At 38.2% G+C, this 22,609-nt stretch overlaps 1 protein-coding gene across 2 annotated transcripts in view; it reads left to right on the top strand.

The window, feature by feature from the left end:
* IQCM (IQ motif containing M) overlaps positions 1-22,609 on the top strand; it is a 454,074-nt gene that overhangs the window by 200,718 nt on the left and 230,747 nt on the right. For both annotated transcript variants that reach the window (XM_019441304.2, XM_019441303.2), the window contains exon 9: positions 18,291-18,346. In XM_019441304.2, the coding sequence (XP_019296849.2) occupies positions 18,291-18,346 (56 nt within the window). The remainder of the gene's footprint in view (positions 1-18,290; positions 18,347-22,609) is intronic.

Here is a 22,609-nt window from a genome sequence, read left to right on the forward strand (position 1 = left end):
ACCACCCACCCACTTCCCCTCTGGTGACTGTCAGTTTGTTTTCTGTAATTAAGACTCTGTTTCTTGGTTTTTCTCTCTGTCTCTCTGTCTCTCTCTCTTTTTCCCTTTGCTCATTTGTTTTGTTTCTTAAATTCCACATATGAGTGGAATCATATGGTATTTGTCTTTCTCTGACTGACTTATTTCACTTAGCATAATACTATCTAGCTCCATCCATGTTGTTGCAAATGACAAGATTTTCTTTTTTATGGCTGAATAGTATTCCAGTGTGTGTGTGTGTGTGTGTGTGTGTGTGTGTGTGTGTGTGTGTGTGTATACCACATCTTCTTTATACATTCATCTAGCGGTGCACACTTGGGCTGCTTCCATATCTTGGCTACTGTAAATAATGTTGCTATAAACATAGGGGTACATGTATCCCTTTGCATTAGTATTTTTAGAAGTGTTCATTTATTTATTTTTGACAGAGAGAGAAGGTGGGAGGGGCAGAGAGACAGGGAGAAAGAATCCCAAGCGGGCTCCACTTGTCAGTGCAGAACGTGACCCGGGGCTCAAACCTATGAACTGTGAGATTGTGATCCGAGCCAAAATCAGGAGTTGGAAGTTCAACCCACTGAGCCACCCAGGTGCCTCAAGTGTTTTTATTCTTTGGGTAAATACCCAGTGGTGTGATTGCTGGATCATAGCATAGTTCTATTTTTAACTTTGTGAGGAACCTCCATACTGTTTTCCACAGTGGCTGCACCAGTTTGCATTCCCACCGTCAATGCACAAGGGGTCCTTTTTCTCCACATCCTTGCCAACACCTGTTGTTTCTTGTGTTGTTGATTTTAGCCATACTGACAGGTGTGAAGTGATATCTTTTTGTAGTTTTGACTTGCATTTATCTGATGGTAAGTGATGATGAACATCTTTTCATGTGTCTGGGACCAAATGGATGTCTTCTTTGGAGAAATGTCTGTCCATCTCTTCTGACCATTTTTTAATTGGATTATTTGTTTTTTGGGTGTTGAGTTTTATAATTTATTTATATATTTTGGATACTAACCCTTTTTGGATATATCATTTGGAAATATCTTCTCCCATTCTGTAGGTTGCCTTTTACTTTGTTGATTTTTGTTGCACAAAAGCTTTTTGTTTTGATGTAGTCCCAATAGTTTATTTTTGCTTTTGTTTCCCTTGTCTCAGGAGACCTTTCTAAAAAAAAAGTTGCTATGGCCAGTGTCAAAGAGGTTACTGCCTGTGTTCTCTTCTAGGATTTTTATTTTTTCACATTTATTTTTTCACATTTAGGTCTTTCATCCATTTTGAATTTATTCTTGTACGTGGTGTAATAAAGTGGTCCAGTTTCTTTTTTTTGCATATTACTGTACAGTTTTCCCAGTACCATTTGTTGAAGAGACTGCCCTTTTCCCACTGGATATTTTTCCCATTTTGTTGCAGATTAATTGACCATATAGTTGTGAATTTATTTTCTGGGTTTTCTATTCTGTTACATTGATCTATATGTCTCTTTTTTTTTTATGGCAGTACTGTATTGTTTTGATTACTATAGCTACATTATATAACTTGAAGCCTGGAATTGTTATGTATCCAGGTTTGCTCTTCTTTTTCAAGATCAGGATCTTTTGTTGTTGCATACAAATTAGAGAATTGTTTGTTCAAGTTCTGTGGAAAATGCCGTTGGTGTTTTTATAGGGATTGCATTGAATGTGTAGATTGCTTTAAGTTGTATAGACATTTTAACAATATTTGTTCTTCTGATCCATGAGCATGGAATGTCTTTCCATTTCTGTGTCTTCTTCAAGTTCTTTCATCAGTGTTTCAGTTGTCAGAGTATAGGTCTTTCACCCCTTTGGTTAGGTTTATTCCTAGGTATCTTATTGGTTTTGGTGCAGTTGTAAATGGGGAATATTTTTTAGAATTCCTCTTTATGCCGTTTCATTATTGGTGTATAGAAATGCAGATTTCTGTGCATTGATTTTGTACCTTCTGACTTTATTGAATTCAGGTATCAATTCTAGCAGTTTTTTGGTGGAGTGTTTTGGGTTTTCCATATATAGGATCTTATCATCTGCAAATAGTAAAATTTTACTTCCTCACCATTTTGGATGCCTTTTTTATTTTTGTTGTCTGATTGCTATTTTTGTTTTGTTGTCTGATTGCTGTGGCTAGGACTTCCAGCACTATGTTGAATAGAAGTAGGAAGAAGTCGTATCTTGTTCCTGACAAGGAACTGAAAAAAGCTGTCAGTTTTTCCCAATTGAATATGATGTCAGCTGTGGATTTTTCATGTATGACCTTTATTATATTGAGGTATGTTCCCTCTAAACCTACTTTGTTGAGGGTTTTTATTATGAATGGATATTGAACTTTGTCAAATGCCTTTTCTGTGTCTATTGAAATGATCGTATGGTTCTTATCCTTTCTCTTATTGATGTGATATATCACATTGATTGATTTGCAAATATTGAACCACCCTTGCAATCCAGGGGTAAATTCCACTTGATTGTGGTGAATGATTTTTTTAATGGATTGTTGAATTCAGTTTGCTTGTGTTTTATTGAAGATTTTTGCATCTATGTTCATCAGCTCATATTGGCCTGTATTTCTCTTTCTGAATAGTGTCCTTATCCGGGTTTTGATATCAGGATAATGCTGGCCTCATAGAATGAATTTGAAAGTTTTCCTTCTTTTTCTATTTTTTTTTTGGAATATTTGAGAAGAATAGATATTAACTATTCATTAAATGTTTGGTAGAATTTGTCTGTGAAGCCATCTGATTCTAAACTTGTTTGTTGGGAGTTTTTTTTGATTACTGATTCCATTGCTTTGCTGGTTGTTGGCTTGTTTACATTTTAAATTTTTTTCCTGTTTCAGTTTTGGTAGTTTATGTTTCTAGGAATTTATCCATTTCCTCTAGTTTGTCCAATTTGTTGGCATATAGTTTTTCATAATAGTCTCATACAACTGTTTCTGTTTCTGTGGCGTTGGTTGTTATTTCTCCTGTCTCATTTGTGATTTTATTTATTTGAGTCTTTTCTATTTTTTTCTTGATAATTCTGGCTAGAAATTGATCAATTTTATTTATTTATTTTTCAAAAAAAACCAGCTCCTGGTTTTATTGATGCATTCTATGGTTTTGTTTTTTAGTTTCTATATCACTTATTTCAGATCTAGGCTATTATTTCCTTTCTTCTGCTAGTTTTAGATTTTGCTTATTATTCCTTTCTAGCTATTTTTAGGTGTAAGGTCAGGTTGTTTATTTGAGATTTTTCTTGTTTCTTGAGATAGGCCTGTATTGCTATATAAACTTCCTACTTAAAACCACTTTTGCTCTATACTAAAGGTTTTGGACTATTGTGTTTTCATTTTCATTTGTTTCCATGTACTTTTTTTTTCTTCTTTGATTTCCTGGCTCACCCATTCATTGTTTAGCAGCATATTATTTAACCTCCATGTATTTGTGGTCTTTTCAGATTTTTTTCTTGTAGTTGACTTCTCGTTTCATAGCAATGTGGTCAGAAAAATGCATGGTATGACTCAGATCTTGATTTCATTGAGGCTGGTTTTATGGGCTAAATGTGCTGTATTCTGGAGAATGTTTCATGTGCACTTGAAAAGAATGTGTGTTCTGCTGTTTTAGGATGGAGTATTCTGAATATATCTGTTAAATACTTCTGTTGCAGTGAGTCATTCAAAGCCATTGTTTCCTTGTGTATTTTCTGTTCGAATGATCTGTCCATTGATGTAAGTGAGGTGTTAAAGTCTCCTGCTATTATTGTATTATTATTGATTAGTTCCCTTATTTTTATTACTAAATGTTTTATGTATTTGCGTGCTTCTATGTTGGGTGCATAAATATTTACAGTTGTTATATCGTCTTGTTAGATTGTCGTCTTTATTATTATATAGTGTCGTTCTTTGTCTTGTGTTACACTGTTTTTTTAAAGTCTATTTTTTCTGTTGTAAGTATTGTTGCTCTGGCCTTCTTTGGTTTACATTTGTATGATAGATGTTTCTCCATCCCCCCACTTTTAACCTGCAGATGTCATTAGGTCTAAAATGAGTCTCTTGTAAGTCACATACCGATGGGTCTTGTTTTGTTTTGTTTTTTTTCTTTCATCCATTCTGTGACCCTATGTCTTTTGATTGAAGAACTTAGCCAATTCACATTCAGAGTAATTGTTGATAGATATGCATTTATTGTCATTTTATTACGTGTTTTGTGGTTGTTTCTGAAGACTTTTTTGATGCTTTCTTGTTTTTCTTTCATGTTTTGCTGGTTTTCTTTAGTGGTATATTTGTTTTCTTTTTTCTTTATTCTTTGCATGCTTATTAGTGGTTTTTGATGTATTGTTACCATTAGGTTTGTATATAACATCTTCTGTATATAGCAGTCTATATTAAGTTGATGGTCATTTAAGTTTGAACCCATTCTTTTCTCCTCTCCTCCCCATGTTTTAGGTATATGTTATTATATTTCATATCCTTTTTTTGTGTGAGTTCCTTGATTGATTTTTTACAGAAAAATTCATTTTTACTGCTTTTGTGTTTACTACTTTCATAGTATCATTTTGGTCTCTCCTTTCCATTCAAAGAGGAATGGAAATATTCCTTTAATATTTCCCACAGGGCTGGTTTAGTGGACACAGACTCTTTTAGTTTTTGTTTTTCTGGGAAGCACTTTATCTCTCCTTCTATTCTGAATGATAGCCTTGCTGGATAGAGTATTTCTTGGCTGCAGATTTTTTTTTCCCATTCAGCACTTTGAAAATTTCATGCCACTCCCTCTGGCTTGCCAAGTTTCTGTTGAGAAATCTCCTGCTAGCCTTACAGGTTTTCTCTTGTAACTTACTGTCTTATTTTGTCTTGCAGCTTTTAAAATTTCCTCTTTATCACTATATTTTGCTAACTGAATTGCAATATGTTTTGGTGTTGACCTGCTTTTGTTGATTTTGATGGGAGTTCTCTGTGCCTTCTGGAACTGGATATCTGTTTCCTTCTCCAGATTAGGAAAGTTTTCAGCTATTATTTCTTAAAATTAATTTTCTGCTTCCCTTTCTCTCTCTCGTTCTTCTGGGATTCCTGTAATATGAATCTTATATTTGATGGAGTCACTGAGTCCTTTAAATCTATTCTTGTTTTGTGTAATTCTTTTTTCTGTCTTTTGTACAGCTTGATTACTTTCCATTATGTTGTCTTCTATGTCACTAATTTATTCCTCTGCTTTTTCCATCCTGCTGATCATTCTACCAAGTGTGTTTCTCATTTCATTTATTGAGCCCTTTATCTGCTATGTTATTCCTTATCTCTCTGTGGTAAGGGTCTTACTAATATCTTCCACTCTTTTCTCAAGTCTAGTGAGTGTCCTTATGATCATCGCTTTAAATTCTTTATCAGGCATGTTACTTATATCTGTTTTGCTTAGATCTCTGGCCTTACCTGTTCTTTCATTTGGGATAAATTTCTCTGTCTCCTCCTTTTGTCTGCCTCTCTGTGACTGTTTCCATGTGTTAAGAAAGTTAACTGTGTCTTCTGTTCTTGAAAGTAGTGATTTTATGAAGAAGGGGTCCTGGATTGCCCTGCAGTGAAGTTTCCCCTGTTTACTAGAACCTGCCACCTTAAGACAGTATCCTCTATATGTTGCTTATGCCCTGCTGTTGTGTCTGAATCACTTTTCTTTTCAGTGGAGTCTTTTGCATTGGCTTTTGGCCTGTTCTGGGCTGTACCTGGTTTCTGTGGTGTTAGTGGATCCCAGGGAGGCCAGTTCTGAGGGAGTATGCCCATCAGGAAATATGGGAGTATGGCAGTGGTGGTAGCAAAATATGTGTTAGGCCAGTAGTCCTATGCCTGATCCCCCAAAGTACTGTGGCAGCTGGGGACTATGCACTGGGGCAGCCAAGGGCATGAGGCTGGGCATGGCACATGACATCGCTAGGTGTAGCTGGACCTAGCACACCACGGTAGCTCAGGATGCACATGGCTGGGCTCTGCACAGTGATTGGAGTGCTGCTCTGTGGCTGGACTGGAGGGCACTGCAACAGCTGTGCCCTGGGCAGCTGGGCAGGGTGCATGGCTTTAACAAAATCTGTGCTGAGCCCGGGGCTGAAATAGCAGGCTTGGAGTGTGCAAGTCCTCAGGAGAACTTGTGGTGGAGCACTGCTAGCAGGTTAGGTAGTAAGTGTGTGTGTAGCCCTGCCTCATGAAGGTGGCTCTGTGTTTGTGTTGGGGGGCTGGGGAAGACAATGGTGCTCCCAGCTCCCTCATTTTTAGAGAAGCCCCCCCACCCCCAACATTGTCTGAAATCAGTATGAGCAGATCTGTCTCCTCTTTTCCCCCGGCATTGTGTTAATGCTGTTTTTATGTTGCCTCTCTGCTCAGACTGCTGTCTCTTTAAAGGGCAGTGATCAAGTTATCACCAGCCCTCCCTGCTTGTCCAGTATGATTCAGCAGACTTTTAAAGCTCAAAGCTCCAAGTCCCACTGGTTTTACAAACTCACAGAATTTAGCCCTTCTGGTTTTCAAAGCCAAATTTATGAGGATTAGTTTTCCCTGTGTGAGCTCCCTGGTGCAAGGGCCCCTTTCCTTGCCCACTCCATGCCTGCAGCTCCCTCCTTCCCACGGACAGCCTCCTTCACCTTTCTGAGTTTCCTAACTTTTCAGATGCAGTTTCTTCTCTACATTTAGTTGTGGAGTTTGTTCTGCCAGTCTTCAGATCACTCTCCAGTTTATTGACTTGAATATGGATGATATCTAGTTGTAAATGTGAGATGGGGTGAGCAGAGGGCTCTCCTACTCTGTTATCTTCCCCAGAACTTTTCTTCTCTCTTTTCCAACCTCACAAATTAGACACAATTATTTTATTTTATACTCCACTGCTTAGGTTTACCTACATGCTTAACTTTTTTTGTACTTGCCATTATATCTAGTATCTCAGACCTACAGATGATTTTTCTTCTTGAGCTACATCCTTTAGATGTACTTTTTAATAAGGGTCAGTTTGCAGAAGACTTCAGCTTACAGTATATTTATTTCTTACTCCTCCTCAACCACACGTTCTCAGAATTTTCATGTTATCATTCCTCTGTTTTCTGGATGCTGCTGTTGCTGTTGAAAAATCAGATGTTTTTCCACTTATCTTCCCTTCTAAGTAACCTTCCTCTGTCTTTGTCTACTTCTAAGAACTTATTATTTTTATTATGCTGTTTTATTTTGTGATATGTAAGTGTGGTTTTGTTTTCATTTATTCTGCTTGGTTTTTGTTTGGCTCCCTAAATATTAAAATCACTGTCTTTCAGCATTCTGAAAAAAAAAATCTCTGCCATAATCTCTTCAAATGCTTTCTGCCTTCCATTCTTCTCTTTCTTCTTTCACTCAGTTTCATTTTTTGCCTTGTTTATTTTTCATATTTGCCATTTCTGTCTCTTACTGGTCTTCTTCCCCCCCCCCCTTTGATTTCTCTTTTAGATTATTGGTTATCTTTTTATTAAGTTTCTGATTTTAGTAAATATTATTTTTAACTTTTAGAATGTCTACTTGTTATTTTCCAAGTCAGCTTAGTCAATTTTGAAAATTTTTGCTTCCTTTAATCTTCTCTATACATGTAGAAGTAAAACCTTATTTTATGTTCGATATATCTTAATTATAGTACTACCGTCTTTGAGGTTCTGAATATGTATTTTGTTGTTTTTCTGACTCCTTGATTGCTTGTTTTCTTATGTTTAATGACTGTTCTGATTTTGAAATCATTTTTCTTGGTATTTTATTGTAAGAATACTTTGAAACCTGAGTTTAAATTGCAGTCTTTAAAAAATGCTTGATACTTGATTTTACCAGGTGTTTTAGAGCTCTACCAACCTGAGCCCACTTTATTCTAAACTTTTGCTTTTCATTTTTTGGGGGGAGTGTTCTGGAGCCTAGAGCCACACAGGGCCAAGATCATGACACAGATGTGGTCTTATCATATTTCTTTCTCTTTCTTTCTCTTTATAGGGAAATTTTATTTATTTATTATTTAACTTTTTTAAATGTTTATTTATTTTAGAGAGAGAGAGAGAGAGAGAGTGAGTGAGTGGGGGGAGGAGCGAGAGAGAGGGAGACACAGAATCCAAAGCAGGCTCCAGGCTCTGAGTTGTCAGCACAAAGCCTGACAGGAGGGCTTGAACACATGAACTGTAAGATCATGACCTGAGCCTCAGTCAGATACTCAACTGAGTGAGCCACACAGGTACCCCATTTATAGGGAAATTTTAAATCCTCGTTTATACTCTAAGGATATCCTACTTCTAGTACTCAGGTTTTTGGAGGGAGGTTCTCAACTCTGACATTCTTTCATTCTCTGGCTTCAGTTGTGTCTTCCAACTGCAAGGCATGTAGCTCATTAGAATCCAGACTCTAGGTTGTCAGGAATTTCTGTGCTATCCTCAAGATAAAGATGGGCTCCAGATCTAATACAATAGTAAATTCAACATTTCTTGTTATTTTTGACCAGAAAGAATTTCTATTAATTTCCCAACAACTCAGCCATGTATTTAAAATATCTTATTTTTTGTTTTTAGAATTTATTAGAGTATTATGTTGTGATTTGTTATTATGAACATAGCTCTAGAAACAACGGTCCTATTATATCTTTTTTTTTAATATGAAATTTGTTGTCATATTGGTCTCCATACAACACCCAGTACTCATCCCAACAGGTGCCCTCCTCAGTACCCATCACCCACCCTTCCCTCCCTCACACCCCCCATCAACCCTCAGTTTGTTCTCAGTTTTTAAGTCCCTTATGTTTTGGCTCCCTCCCTCTCTAACCTCTTTTTTTTTTTTCTTTCCCCTCCCCCATGGTCTTCTGTTAAGTTTCTCAGGATCCACATAAGAGTGAAAATATATGGTATCTGTCTTTCTCTGTATGACTTATTTCACTTAGCATAACACTCTCCAGTTCCATCCACATTGCTACAAAAGGCCATATTTCATTCTTTCTCATTGCCAGGTAGTATTCCATTGTGTATAGAAACCACAATTTCCTCATCCATTCATCAGTTGATGGACATTTAGGCTCTTTCCATAATTTGGTTATTGTTGAAAGTGCTGCTGTAAACATTGGGGTACAAATGCCCCTATGCATCAACACTCCTGTATCTCTTAGGTAAATTCCTAGCAGTGCTATTGCTGGGTCATAGGGTAGATCTATTTTTAATTTTTTGAGGAACCTCCGCACTGTTTTCCAGAGCAGCTGCACTGGTTTGCATTCCCACCAACAGTGCAAGAGGGTTCCCATTTCTCCACATCCTCTCCAACATCTATAGTCTCCTGATTTGTTCATTTTGGCCACTCTGACTGGCGTGAGGTGATATCTGAGTGTGGTCTTGATTTGTATTTCCCTGATGAGGAGCAACATTGAGCATCTTTTCGTGTGCCTGTTGGCCATCCGGATGTCTTCTTTAGAGAAGTGTCTATTCATGTTTTCTGCCCATATCTGCACTGGATTATTTGTCTTTCGGGTATGGAGTTTGGTGAATTCATTATGGATTTTGGATACTAGCCCTTTGTTTGATATGTCATTCCCATTCTGTTGGTTGCCTTTTAGTTTTGTTGATTGTTTCCTTTGCAGTGCAGAAGGTTTTCATCTTCATGAAGTCCCAATAGTTCATTTTTGCTTTTAATTCCCTTGCCTTTGGGTATGTGTCAAGTAAGAAATTGCTGTGGCTGAGGTCGGAGAGGTCTTTTCCTGCTTTCTCCTCTAGGGTATGATGGTTTCCTGTCTCACATTCAGGTCCTTTATCCATTTTGAGTTTAATTTGTGAATGGTGTACAAAAGTGGTCTAGTTTGACAGGACCATATGGTTCTTATCTTTTCTTTTATAAATGTGATGTATCACGTTGATTGATTTGCTAATGTTGAACCAGCCCTGCAGCCCAGGAATGAATCCCACTTGATCATGGTGAATAATTCTTCTTATATGCTGTTGAATTCAATTTTCTAGTGTCTTGTTGAGAATTTTTGCGTCCATAGTCATCAGGGATATTGGCCTGTAGTTCTCTTTTTTTGCTCGGTCTCTGTTTGGTTTAGGAATCAAAGTAATGCTGGCTTCATAGAATGATTCTGGAAGTTTTCCTTCCCTTTCTATTTTTTGGAACAGCTTGAGAAGGATAGGTATTATCTCTGCTTTAAACGTCTGGTAGAACTCCCCTGGGAAGCCATCTGGTCCTGGACTCTTATTTGTTGGGAGATTTTTGATAACTGATTCCATTTCTTTGGTGCTTATGGGTCTGTTCAAGTTTTCTATTTCTTCCTGTTTGAGTTTTGGAAGTGTGTGGGTGCTTAGGAATTTGTCCATTTCTTCCAGGTTGTCCAGTTTGTTGCCATATAATTTTTCTTAGTATTCCCTGATAATTGCTTATATTTCTGAGGGATTGGTTGTAATAATTCCATTTTCATTCATGATTTTATCTATTTGGGTCATCTCCCTTTTCTTTTTGAGAAGCTTGGCTAGAGGTTTATCAATTTTGTTTATTTTTTCAAAAAACCAACTCTTGGTTTCATTCATCTGCTCTACAGTTTTTTTTTAGATTCTATATTGTTTATTTCTGCTCTGATCTATTTCTGCTTTTAGATTCTATATTGTTGATTTCTCTTCTTCTGCTGGGTTTAGGGTGTCCTTGCTGTTCTGCTTCTATTTCCTTTAGGTGTGCTGTTAGATTTTGTATTGGGGATTTTTCTTGTTTCTTGAGATAGGCCTGGATTGCAATGTATTTCCCTCTCAGGACTGCCTTCACTGCATCCCAAAGCGTTTGGATTGTTGTATTTTCATTTTCGTTTGTTTCCATATATTTTTAAATTTCTTCTTTAATTGCCTGGTTGACCCATCCATTCTTTAGTAGAAAGTTCTTTAACCTCCATGTTTTTGGAGGTTTTCCAGACTTTTTCCTGTGGTTGATTTCAAGTTTCATAGCATTGTGGTCTGAAAGTGTGCATGGTATGATCTCAATTCTTGTATACTTATGAAGGGCTGTTTTGTGACCCAGTATGTGATCTATCTTGGAGAATGTTCCATGTGCATTTGAGAAGAAAGTATAATCTGTTGCTTTGGGGTGCAGAGTTCTAAATATATCTTTCAAGTCCATCTGATCCAATGTATCATTCAGGGCCCTTGATTCTTTATTGATCCTGTGTCTAGATGATCTATCCATTGTTGTAAGTGGAGTATTAAAGTCCCCTGCAATTACCACATTCTTATCAATAATGTTGCTTATGTTTGTGGTTAATTGTTTTGTATATTTGGGGGCTCCCATATTCGGCACATAGACATTTGTAATGTTAGCTCTTCTGATGGATAGTCCCTGTAATTATTATAAAATTCCCTTCTTCATCTCTTGTTACAGTCTTTAATTTGAAGTCTAGTTTGTCTGATATAAGTATGGCTACTCCAGCTTTCTTTTGACTTCGAGTAGCATGATAGATAGTTCTTCATCCCCTCACTTTCAATCTGAAGGTGTCCTCAGGTCTAAAATGAGTCTCGTGTAGACAGCAAATAGATGGGTCTTGCTTTTTTTATCTATTCTGATACCCTATTTCCTTTGGTTGGAGCATTTAGTCCATTTACATTCAGTGTTATTATTGAAGGATATGGGTTCAGAGTCATTGTGATGTTTGTAGGTTTCATGCTTGTAGTGATGTCTCTGGTACTTTGTGGTCCTTGCAACATTTCACCCACAGAATCCCCCTTAGGACCTCTTTTAGGGCTGGTTTAACGGTTATTAATTCCTTCAGTTTTTGTGTGTTTGGGAAGACCTTTATCTGTCCTTCTATTCTGAATGACAGACTTGCTGGATAAACGGTTCTTGGCTGCATTTTTTTTTTTTGTTCATCACATTGAAGTATTCCTGCCATTCCTTTCTGGCCTGCCAAGTTTCAGTAGATAGGTCTGCACTAGTCTTAAGGGTCTCCCTTTGTAGGTTAGAACCTGTTTATCTCTAGCTGCTTTCAGAATTTTCTCTTTATCCTTGCATTTTGCCAGTTTCAGTATGATGATATGTCGTGCAGAAGATCAATGCAAGTTACATCTGAAGGTAGTTCTCTGTGGCTCTTGGATTTCAATTCCATTTTCCTTCCCCAGATCAGGGAAATTCTCAGCTATGATTTGTTCAAGTACGCCTTCAGTCCCTCTCTCTCTCTCTTCCTCGTCAGGAATTTCTATTATATGGATATTGTTCCATTTGATTGCATCACTTAGTTCTCTAATTCTCCCCCCATACTCTTGGATTTTTTTATCTCTTTTTTTCTCATCTTCCTCTTTTTCCATAATTTTATCTTCTAATTCACCTATTCTCTCCTCTGCCTCTTCAATCCGTGCTGTGGTCGCCTCCATTTAATTTGGACCTCATTTATAGCATTTTTTAGCTCCTCATGACTATTTCTTAGTCCCTTGATCTCTGTTGCAATAGATTCTCTATACTTTTTTCAAGCCCAGCAATTAATTTATGACTATTATTCTAAATTTTTGTTCCATTATATTACTTAAATCGTTTTTGATCAGTTCGTTAGCTGTCCCTACTTCCTCCAGTTTCTTTTGAGGAGAATTCTTCCGTTTCATCATTTTGGGTATTCCCTGGGGTGGTGCAGAACTGCAGGGCACTTCCCCTGTGCTGTCTGAAGTAACTTGTGTTGGTGGGCGGGGCCGCATTCACACCCGATGTCTGTCCCCAGCCCACCACTGGGACTGCAGCCAGACTGGTGTGTACCTTATCTTCCCCTCACCCAGGGCAGGACTCACTGTGGAGTTGTGTGGCCCTTGTCTTGGCGATTTGCACACTTCCAGACTTGTGGTGCAGCTTTGATGGGATCTGGTGTATTAGCCAGGGTGGATCTGCAAGGTGCACAGGGATGGGAGGGGTAGGCTTAGCTTGCTTTGCTGCAGGTGGTCCCCTGCAGCAGGGGCCCTGGAGCACCAGGAGGGAGGCAGACCCATCAGAGGGGTGGATCCACGGAAGCACAGCATTGGGTGTTTGCACCGTGCAAGCAAGTTTGGTGACAGGAACTGGTTCCCTTTGGGATTTTGCTGGGGGGTGGGGAGAGGGAGATGGTGATTGCCAGTGCCTTTGTTGCCCTGCCAAGCTGAACTCTTTCTTCCAGGGCTCAACACCTCTCCCTCCCGGCGTCCTCTCACCCTCCCTGCTCTCTGAGCAGAGCTGTTGACCTTTAACATTCCAGATGTTAAGTCCTGCTGGCTGTCAGAACTCACGGAGTCCGGCCCCTCAGCTTTTGCAAGCCAGACTTTGGGGGTTCTGACTTGCCAGGCAGGCTGCCCCTTCCGCCCTGGCTCACTCCTGCCAGTCCGTGTAGTGTGCACCACCTCACCACCCTTCCTACCCTCTTCCATGGGCCTCTTGTCTACACTTGGCTCCGGAGAGCCTGTTCTGCTAGTCTTCTGGCGGTTTTCTGGGTCTATATCTTTTACAAATATATTTCAACCCTCAGAAGGACTTATATTGTAATGTAAACTTCTCCATCCAGCTCCCTCCTCTCATTAGTCTTTTTATTGTCTTTCATGTTATACTTCAATTCCTGCATTTAGAAGAATAAATTCCTATAGTTTTGATTTCTCTTGGAGATTGAAGAAACTTTATATAGTGACTGGTAAAGAAACAACCTGTGTGTTGGTGAGCTAAAGACCTTCTTCAGTCTTCCCTAATCTGAAAGTTGAATGGCTTTTTGAGGTCATCGCCATTACTGAGTGGCCAGCATTACCTTTGGAATCCCTCTATTTTTCTTAAGAACCGTGAAGAAAATGCTACACCTAAGAACATCTTCCAAAATGGATGCTGCTGTTGCTGCATGAGGAGATTTTGAATATCCATGGGTTTCCTGGGCATATCACAGCTTCCTAGGGGCAGTTAGATGGCTTGAAAATCCTCCTGTGGTTTTTATGTGTTTGGGGAAGCTCTAAAATTTAATAATGCAAAGATACTGACTTGTGAAAAATCCCAGAATGATGTGTTTGGTGCCTTCTGGTTCTGCATGTGTGCAAGCTATTGACATTCCTCCCTTTAAATTGCTTCTCATACAAGAAGCAGTAGCAATATAAAGGAGGAAGCTTACTGCTATTTCACAGAAGGTGCTAGTGACATGACTGACTTCTGCTGGGGAAACACAAGTGTTAATAGTCAAGCCTGGCAGGAAAAGATTTTCAGTTTATTTCACATGTTTTAATGTGTAATTGTAATTTTATATGTATATGCTATTAATGATTTTATCTTCACAATTACCTACTATTAAACAAACCTTTAACTTTACCTTTAATGGTGTGTTTATATATACTTCTGGTAGGGTCATATAACTGTTTAGAACTATGAAAATTCCTTGCAATTTAGAAAATACCCTTTAACCACATTTGGGGTAAGTATTGGAGGTGTAATATGCCAATAATAGATTACCTTTTTATAGTAAAAATATTCTAGAATTCCACACTAATACTAGTAATATAGAAATATGTCTTAGGAGGGGTGCCTGGGTGGCTCAGTCAGTTAAGCAACTGACTTCAGCTTGTGTCATGATCTCATGGTTTGTGGGTTTGAGCCCTGCATCAGGCTCTGTGCTGACAGCTCAGAGCCTGGAGCCTGCTTGTATTCTGTGTCTCCCCCTCTCTCTCTGCCCCTCCCCTGCTCATGTTCTGTCTGTCTCTTTTAAAAATAAATAAAAACATTAAAAAAAGGAATATGTCTTAGAGTTAATATGCAAAATGAAAGATTTTCTTCCATATTTCATCTGTGGTTAATCAAAAATTTAATCATTATAGTATGAGAGAAATTCGCAGAATTGTCCAAAGGAAAAAAAAAATCCAGATGAAATTTGGAAAGAAAAGAAGAATTGATGGATTAGACAGCTGCTTCTAAAAAGAAGCTGGAGGTGCAATAATATTGTGTAAATTATCAGAATTAATCTTGGTACCAGTTAAATTGTAGGATGTGAGAAAATATGTGGGGGAATGGAGTCTGAGAAGTGGTTTGGAATAAATAACACACAGGTTGTTAAAAGTTTTAAAAATTTTGACATGAGGGTTTAATAAATGACTTACATCTTATATCAAGTATTTAGAATGTAGGGTGCCTGAGTGGCTCAGTTGGTTAAGCATCTGACCTCGGCTCAGGTCATGATCTTGGTGGTTCCTGAGTTTGAGCCCTGCTTCAGGCTCTGCACTTGGGATTCTCTTTCTTTCTCCCTCTCTCTCTGCCCCTTGCTCACTTGTGCCTTGTCTCTCTCAAAAATAAAATTAAAAAAAAATTTAGAATGTGTCACTCCAAATGCATGGTCATCTAGAGACAAAGAGCTTGAAATAGTTTAAAGAAGCAGGTCATACCTGTGGAAAAGGAAAGATTTTGATAAAGAATGGAGTTGAAACATTAAGACAGAATGGACTTGAGATTTGAATATATCTATATGTAGAACACTAATACTTATCAAAAGTCCACAGGACCTCTTAAATAGGACTGCTGCTGATTTTGCAAAATGGAGACTACCCCCTCAAATCGGAAAAGATCCAAAACAGAAACCAGTTTTTGATAGCAAGAAATAGAAGGATAGGAAGAGAGAGGCACAATGGAGGTTGTTAAGGCCATGCAGTTGCAAGAGGGTAACTGGAAAAAAAATCAGAGACTATCTTAGTACTGAAAATCCTCAAGAATGTTTGTCTGAGACTGTTTTACTTAGCAGCCTTCAAACTTGACACCCTTCATCATGGAGAGCATGCCAATTCAGTTAGTCTGGCCAAGAAGGAAGCAGTTAAAAAAAAAATCAAGTTGGCAAGTGTAAATAGTAGTATCACATACGGACAGTGTGTTCTTAGCCAAGCACATTGTTTTGTGCAAAGTATGGAATATATTGGTTAAAATTAATTTTTGTAGTCATTAGTATTTTTGTAGCCATGAATATGTGTCATGGAACATCTTGAGGGCAACATTTGAAATATGTAGGTCCTGCTTCACGTTTTATGATGACCTACATGTTGCTCATAATTTTTTTAAAATTACAGTATTATTCTTGAAGATGATGTCCTACTTTGAAAATGAAAACATCATCAGGGAATTCTAAAAGTTACAAATAGTTGAGAGAGGTTACAAACTAATTTTCAAGGTGATTGTTGCATTTTAACATAATGATAGAAGAAAAGTTAATCTTTGATCTTAAAAAATGATTGGCATCAAATACAAAATTAACATATATAAGTCAGATGCATCTGAGAGAGTAATATGACACAGAATGAGTGTAACTTTAAAAGGGAGACTTATAATTTGTTTAAAATATTTAAAACAATCATTCTTATGTCCTAATATTGAGGGGTGTTTGCAATGCAAACACAACTTACTTTCACTTGTCTTTATGTTTTTCCTTTATAGATTTAGAGATTTTATATCTCTAAAACTTCTTTGGCTTTACTTGTCAAATAGTGGTTAAGGACATATTTGAAACTTAAGAACCAGAACTAAAATGAGCATTTCCTTGTGGTATCATGAGCATACCATATAACAATAGCCAAGACATTTTATGTTCCTGACTTCTTATAGAGTCTGAGGGAGAAGACAAAACCAACAATCCAAAATCCATTAATTCATTTATCAAGATTTCCTCAAATTCCTCTTATCTGAGACCACTTTTTTCCCAAAGATATTTTGTGCAAAATAATTGTCATGGCAGATTATAAAGTAGATATGCAATTCATCAATGCCTCTAGGCATAAGTTTAACCTTTGGATCACACAGAATGACCAGGGAGGGAATGGCCCAGTTATTCTTAAGTCTTATAGAATTATCTTCCTGGTTGTTCTTTCCAATGTTGACAGATAATTGAAGAATTGTCTTAAAAAAATCCACATTAAACACTCTCATGTAATTGTTGAAGAAATGCTGTTGAAACTAATCATCACAACATACTACACTTCTTTTGAAGAACTCATGGAAGAAATTTTTCACAGAAGTTAAATTTGCTTCTCTTATAGACATTGTGAATGTCAGAACTACCATGTTTTCTTCATTACTTTGTGTATTCGTTGTTTGCCAGGCCTGCCATAATAAAATACCACAGAGTGGGTAGCTTATATAATGGAAGTTAATTTTCTCACATTTCTGGAGACTAGAAGTCTAAGATCAAGATGCTGGCAGAGTTGATTTCTCCTGAGTCTTCTCTCCTTTGCTTACAGATGGCTGCTTCTTGGTGTTTCTCTGTGCACACGTGTCCCTGGCCATCTATTCCTCTTCTTATAAGGCCAACAGTTCTATTGGATTAGGGCTTCACCCTTATGACCACATTTAACCTTAATTACCCCTGAAAGACCTTATTTCCAAATATTGTCACATTGTGAATTAGGACTTCAATATATGAATTTTGGTGGAACATAACTCAGTTCATACATTTTGATAGCTAGGAAATGGAGAACAAAATCTGTGTGACAAAAATATCAGAAAATATTTGATACTATCTTTCTATCTATATTTTCCCTTTAATCTGGCTTTGTTATTTTCCTTTTTCATATGTACTATATTTTTTGTAAGCTATCTTGAATCTCCTTTATAAGACAGGGAACACATAAATAAATAAATAAATAAATTCTCATATGTAATAGATTTGTATGGATATTTTTTCACTGAAATGATTGGTAGGAACTGTATTCCTGGGTGCCAAAAGATGCTGGAGGAAGTACAATGATCATACTCCTCTGAGTATTGTCAAACAGAAAAGTACTTAGGCTGCAAAGCAGACCAAAAGTTTCTTTGAGGTCTTTAGGAATTCCAGTCCAGGAGACACAGATTCAGGAGGAACCTGAGGGAGGAGAAAGAGTATATAAAGGCAAAACCCTCAGGCTTCTAAATAAGTTGTTTTGAAAGAATTATGACTGGTGTAGGTAAAAATAATTAACTTTAGTCTATTTAGGGTATGTTACTATGCTAGTTGTTAGGTTGGAATTCAGTGATATAAGCTTCATTCTGAGACCTGCAACACGATGTAGCCATTTGTGCCCAGCACAGTCTAAAAGTTTATGTTCCATCCACTTGTAGTTGTTCATTTCCCCGGTGGTCTCCTGGATCCTGACATTCTAGGGCCTTTGACATTCCTGACTCCATCTTGGATGTTTCAGTTCATAGTATACTTACAAATTTACATCAGTGTTTAGGTTTGTGATATAGATTAGAATGGAATGGTTCCTTCTCCCTTTGATAATAGAACATTAGTGAAATTAGAATTTTACATTGAAGTTGTTTTCCTACTTATGTCAACTCTTCTTTCTCTATTCTAGAAAACCTTACTGAAGAAAGAGCAACAGCCTATCCAACCAGAACCAAAGCCACCCAGGTATATCTTTATGTGATAGCAGAAAAGTATAAATTAATGTGCTTGTTTTGGTTTTATCCTTACTTAGGTATCTACGTTTAAAGAAGTGCATGTGATTGAAAGCTTGAGTTTTTAACGTATATGTTTTAGTGCTTCCATTTAATTTGACTAAGGCAAGGAGAAAAAAAATCTTTTTTTTTTTGAGTATATTAATGAGCATTCAGTAGACCAGGCTGAAGCTTACTATGTAGTAGCTGAGAAAATCAGTGTAAACAATAGTATATAATGTTTCATCTATTTTGTTTATTAGAAACAGGGTACTGTAATTCACTATGGTAAAAGCATGTCTTTCAATGACTCAGAGAGAGTGTTAAGATTTCTTTGCTGTTATATGTATCAAATTTGTTAACAAACTTGTGAAAAACTATTGATTTTATGAGATAGATTGGACAGTGTGAGGGAAAGAATGGATTGTGGAAAGGTAACAGTGAACGTTCTCAGAAAGGGAAGTTTCACACTTGTGCTTTCTTATTTACTGGTAATACATTCATTCATTAACCCACCAAATATTATCTAGGACTAATGAGGTGCAAAGCACTGTGCCAGGCCATCCAGATGCATATAGTAAAGGGGTACACCTTGGAGACTGAAGTTTGTCAGAAGCTACCAGTTTGGAACTCTAAGCCCCCAGTAAATACAAGTTTATTGAAATATATTATTCAGGCTACCTTCTTCTACTTTATATCCTTCTTCATTCCTCTTCTCATTTACTCAAAATATGTGGCTCTACAAGGTCCATAATTCCTCCTCCATAATTCCAAAATTCAGAAAGCTCCAGAAACTGAAAGTTGATGTCACTTAAGGTGGTACTAAAATTACTTGGTGTCAAAAACCTGACCTCAAGTGACAAGTGATTATGATTATTCGGTTTTTACTTTTCCTATTTTATGTGGATATTCACATTTTGCCTACATATTAACATTAATTACATTAGCTAATTAATATTGATGTGTTTTGTATCAGGACACTGCCTCATACCCTGCTTGAGTGTTACATAATATATTGTAAATATACTATATTAATTTCCTAAAATTAAAAAAAAATATGATTTCCAAAATATATATGACTCTAAGTTTCAAGTACTATGGAATTGCACTTATGGAAAATCTAGGCCAAATATGGCTATGAAAAATGCAATGCAATTATTTAAATATTCAGTAAACAGGGGTGCCTGGGTGGCTCAGTCGGATGAATGTCCGACTTCAGCTTAGGTCATGATCTCACAGCTTGTGAGTACAAGCCCTGCGTCAAGCTCTGTGCTGACAGCTCGGAGCCTGGAGCCTGCTTCAGATTCTGTGCCTCCCTCTCTCTCTGCCCCAACCCACTCACATTCTGTCTCTGTCTCTCTCAAAAATAAATAAACATTAAAAAATTTTTAAATACTCAGTTAACAGCTGTCCAGTTTAAGATTGGATATTACTGGAGACCTAGTCTTATAATAAGTTTAGCCATAGCACTCAGTCTGGACTTATTATGTACTTGACTTTGTACTTTCATATAACTCCTGTTAAGAACACAATGAAGTATTTTTGATATCACCATTTTATGGATGAGAAAAGTGAGGTTGAATATCTCATTTAGGGTCATCCAGCTAGTTGGCAATGGAGCTAGATTCAAACCTAGGTTCTTTAATTATAGACACATAGCTATGATACTATAAATTGTGCCAGAATGATCTCTGACTAAAATTTCAACCTCTGTTAAGGCAAGGATTGTTGATTCTGTTTGCACTTTTATTTAAAGCTCCTCACATAATCTCTGGAATATAGCTGAACCCAGTAAATACAATTGCATAAGTGAACAATGTCCAGAGGCAAAGGAAAAACAGATTTGTATTTTGTTTTTTTGAGAAAATTTTCTTTCAGTCTTTTATAGTTTATTCATTTAACAACAAATATTAAACACTTGCTGTTTTATGTGCTAAAGACAGCGTGAACAAGATAGACTCTTTACATCGATTTAACTTAAAGCCTAGGCATACTTTTCATTGCTGTTCATAATGGAAGTAGTTAAAAATTGGAGTTTAAGTCCCATTGAGTGATGGGGAGTTAGTGAGCACCTCATTCTTTCCATAGAAATCTTAGAAGGCAAAAACCTAAGGAGTGGAAACTGTGTCTTAGGACTAAAGGATTCACCTAAGTACTAAGGACAAAACAAATTGATTTGCCCTAATGAAAGTGTAAAATTAAGCCTTGACAAGTTCAAGATGATAAACTAGTAATTTGGCCACCAAATAGAATGAAAAAAACAAACCCAACATTCTGCCAAGGACAGTAACAGAATTCAGAATCTGTATAATGTAAAATGTTTAGTATACAACAAATAAAATACTAGACATGAAGAAACAGGAAAATCTGATTTACATCAAAGAAAAAGATATCCCAGATGTTGGAATTAATGGGCAAAGAGCTTTAAAGTAGCTATTGTTAATGTTCAAGAACTTAAAGGAAAAGATGTTCATAATAATAGAGAATGCCAGCGGGGAGAGGGCCAACATGGCGGAGAAGTAGAGGGATCCATACGTCCAGCGTCTCTCAAACAAGGAAATGTAGAAGCCAAAGGACTTTGAACACCAGAGCCTGGGAGGAAAAGAGACTGAATCTACTAGAAAGAAAATGGGAAAGCTGGAAAAAAAATAGGTGGGTAACTACCAACTGGGGGAGATAAAAAAAAAAGTCTGCATGGTCACGGAGGGGAGGGACTCCCTTCTGCAGATGGACAAAAGGAAGAGAAAGAGTGGCTAGGGGAGTGCAGGACCATAGCTGGACAGGAGAAAGACCGCAGACTGAGACTGAGAGGGATCCGGTCTCTAACTGTGGGGCTTTCTTCAGACAGGGGCTGACTCCCTGTTCCCGCACCTGGGGAGGAGGGGAGCCAGGCCTGGGTGTGGTGGTAGGTCATAGGCTCAGTATGCAGCTGGAGAAAGTGGTTCCCTCCCTGGAGGGCTGCGCGATAGTACAAAACCTGCCTGCATCTGCCACGCCTGGGCACAGTGGCTGGGCGGAGGGCACAGTCTGCAGGAGTATAAGGCGGCCGTTTGCCTGGAGTGCTGTGGGAAAAGACAAAGCCTGCCTGTGTGCGCCACCCTGGGGGCTTGCGGTGAGGGCAGCAGCTCTCAGTCTGCAATAGGAGAAGTCGGTCCTCCCTGAAATGCGGTGGCACAGACAAAGCCAGCTGGGACCACATATCGCTGCACAGAGAGGTGCTTCCCCAGTGCCAGAGCACACAGAGTGGGACTTTGAATCCTAGCCAAACGCAGGGTCAGGGGAGTTGGTGGAGTGAGAAGGAGCTCCCTGTCTGCACCCACAACACATTGAGGAAGACTCAAATGGAGTCCACTGAGTCTGGCTCCGTGGAGAAGAGACTGGGGGAATCACCATCCCCCCCCCCACCCCACCACCACCACCACCACCGAAGTGGGGCCTCAGAGGGATCACTCCCCGGGCCCATAGTGGAGGTGGGTTCAGATTTCGCCAACACACATGCCCTTGCACTGGGTAACTGTGTATCCACCAGAGCAGCACAGACCCTGCAGATAGCCCCTCCCGACAAGTGATCAGCATTGCCTGGATTAACTCTAGGTCAATTCTGGATATATAGATATATTCTAACCCCCTCTCCCCCATTTCTCCTCCTTATCTCTTCCCTCCCCTAGGCTGGTTACTTTGGTTATTGGTCTATCTAAACAGACATATATAATCCATTGTCTTCATACATGTTCTACACCTCCTTCTTTACACTCCTTTCTCTCTCTGTGGAATAATCAAGCCATATAGCTTCTCTCTCTGGGTAATTTTATCTTCCTTTCGTTTTCCCTGCCTCCTTCTTTATTTTCCTCCCTCTGGATTAAGCCTTTTAGTCTCTCTGGCTAATCATCGTTTATTCTCCCCCCCCACCCCCCTTGTCATTTCTCTCTTTGTATGTGCTCTTCCATAAGCATTACCTCCACCCTCTTCTTTACTTGTAGTCGGTGTTTATGGGTTTTTTGTTTTTAGTCTTTAAGCTTTTGTTTTTGTTTATTTGTTTGTATTTTTTGTTTGTGTGCTTGCGTGTTTTTGTCTCCTGTTTGTCTGTTTTCCTCTACAGGGCTACTCCAAGGAACAAATCAAAGCACACCTGGTGGAGGGTACAAAATATTACTACGAGCAGGGTAATAAAATAACCAAAGTCACAACAGAGAGCAAGTAACAATCCCCGAAAAAAACACCTCTTGAAGGGCCAGGC

The sequence above is a fragment of the Panthera pardus genome, unplaced genomic scaffold (assembly GCF_024362965.1).
Source record: "Panthera pardus isolate Hobbes unplaced genomic scaffold, ASM2436296v1 HiC_scaffold_13, whole genome shotgun sequence".
In the NCBI taxonomy this organism is placed as follows: Eukaryota; Metazoa; Chordata; class Mammalia; order Carnivora; family Felidae; genus Panthera; species Panthera pardus.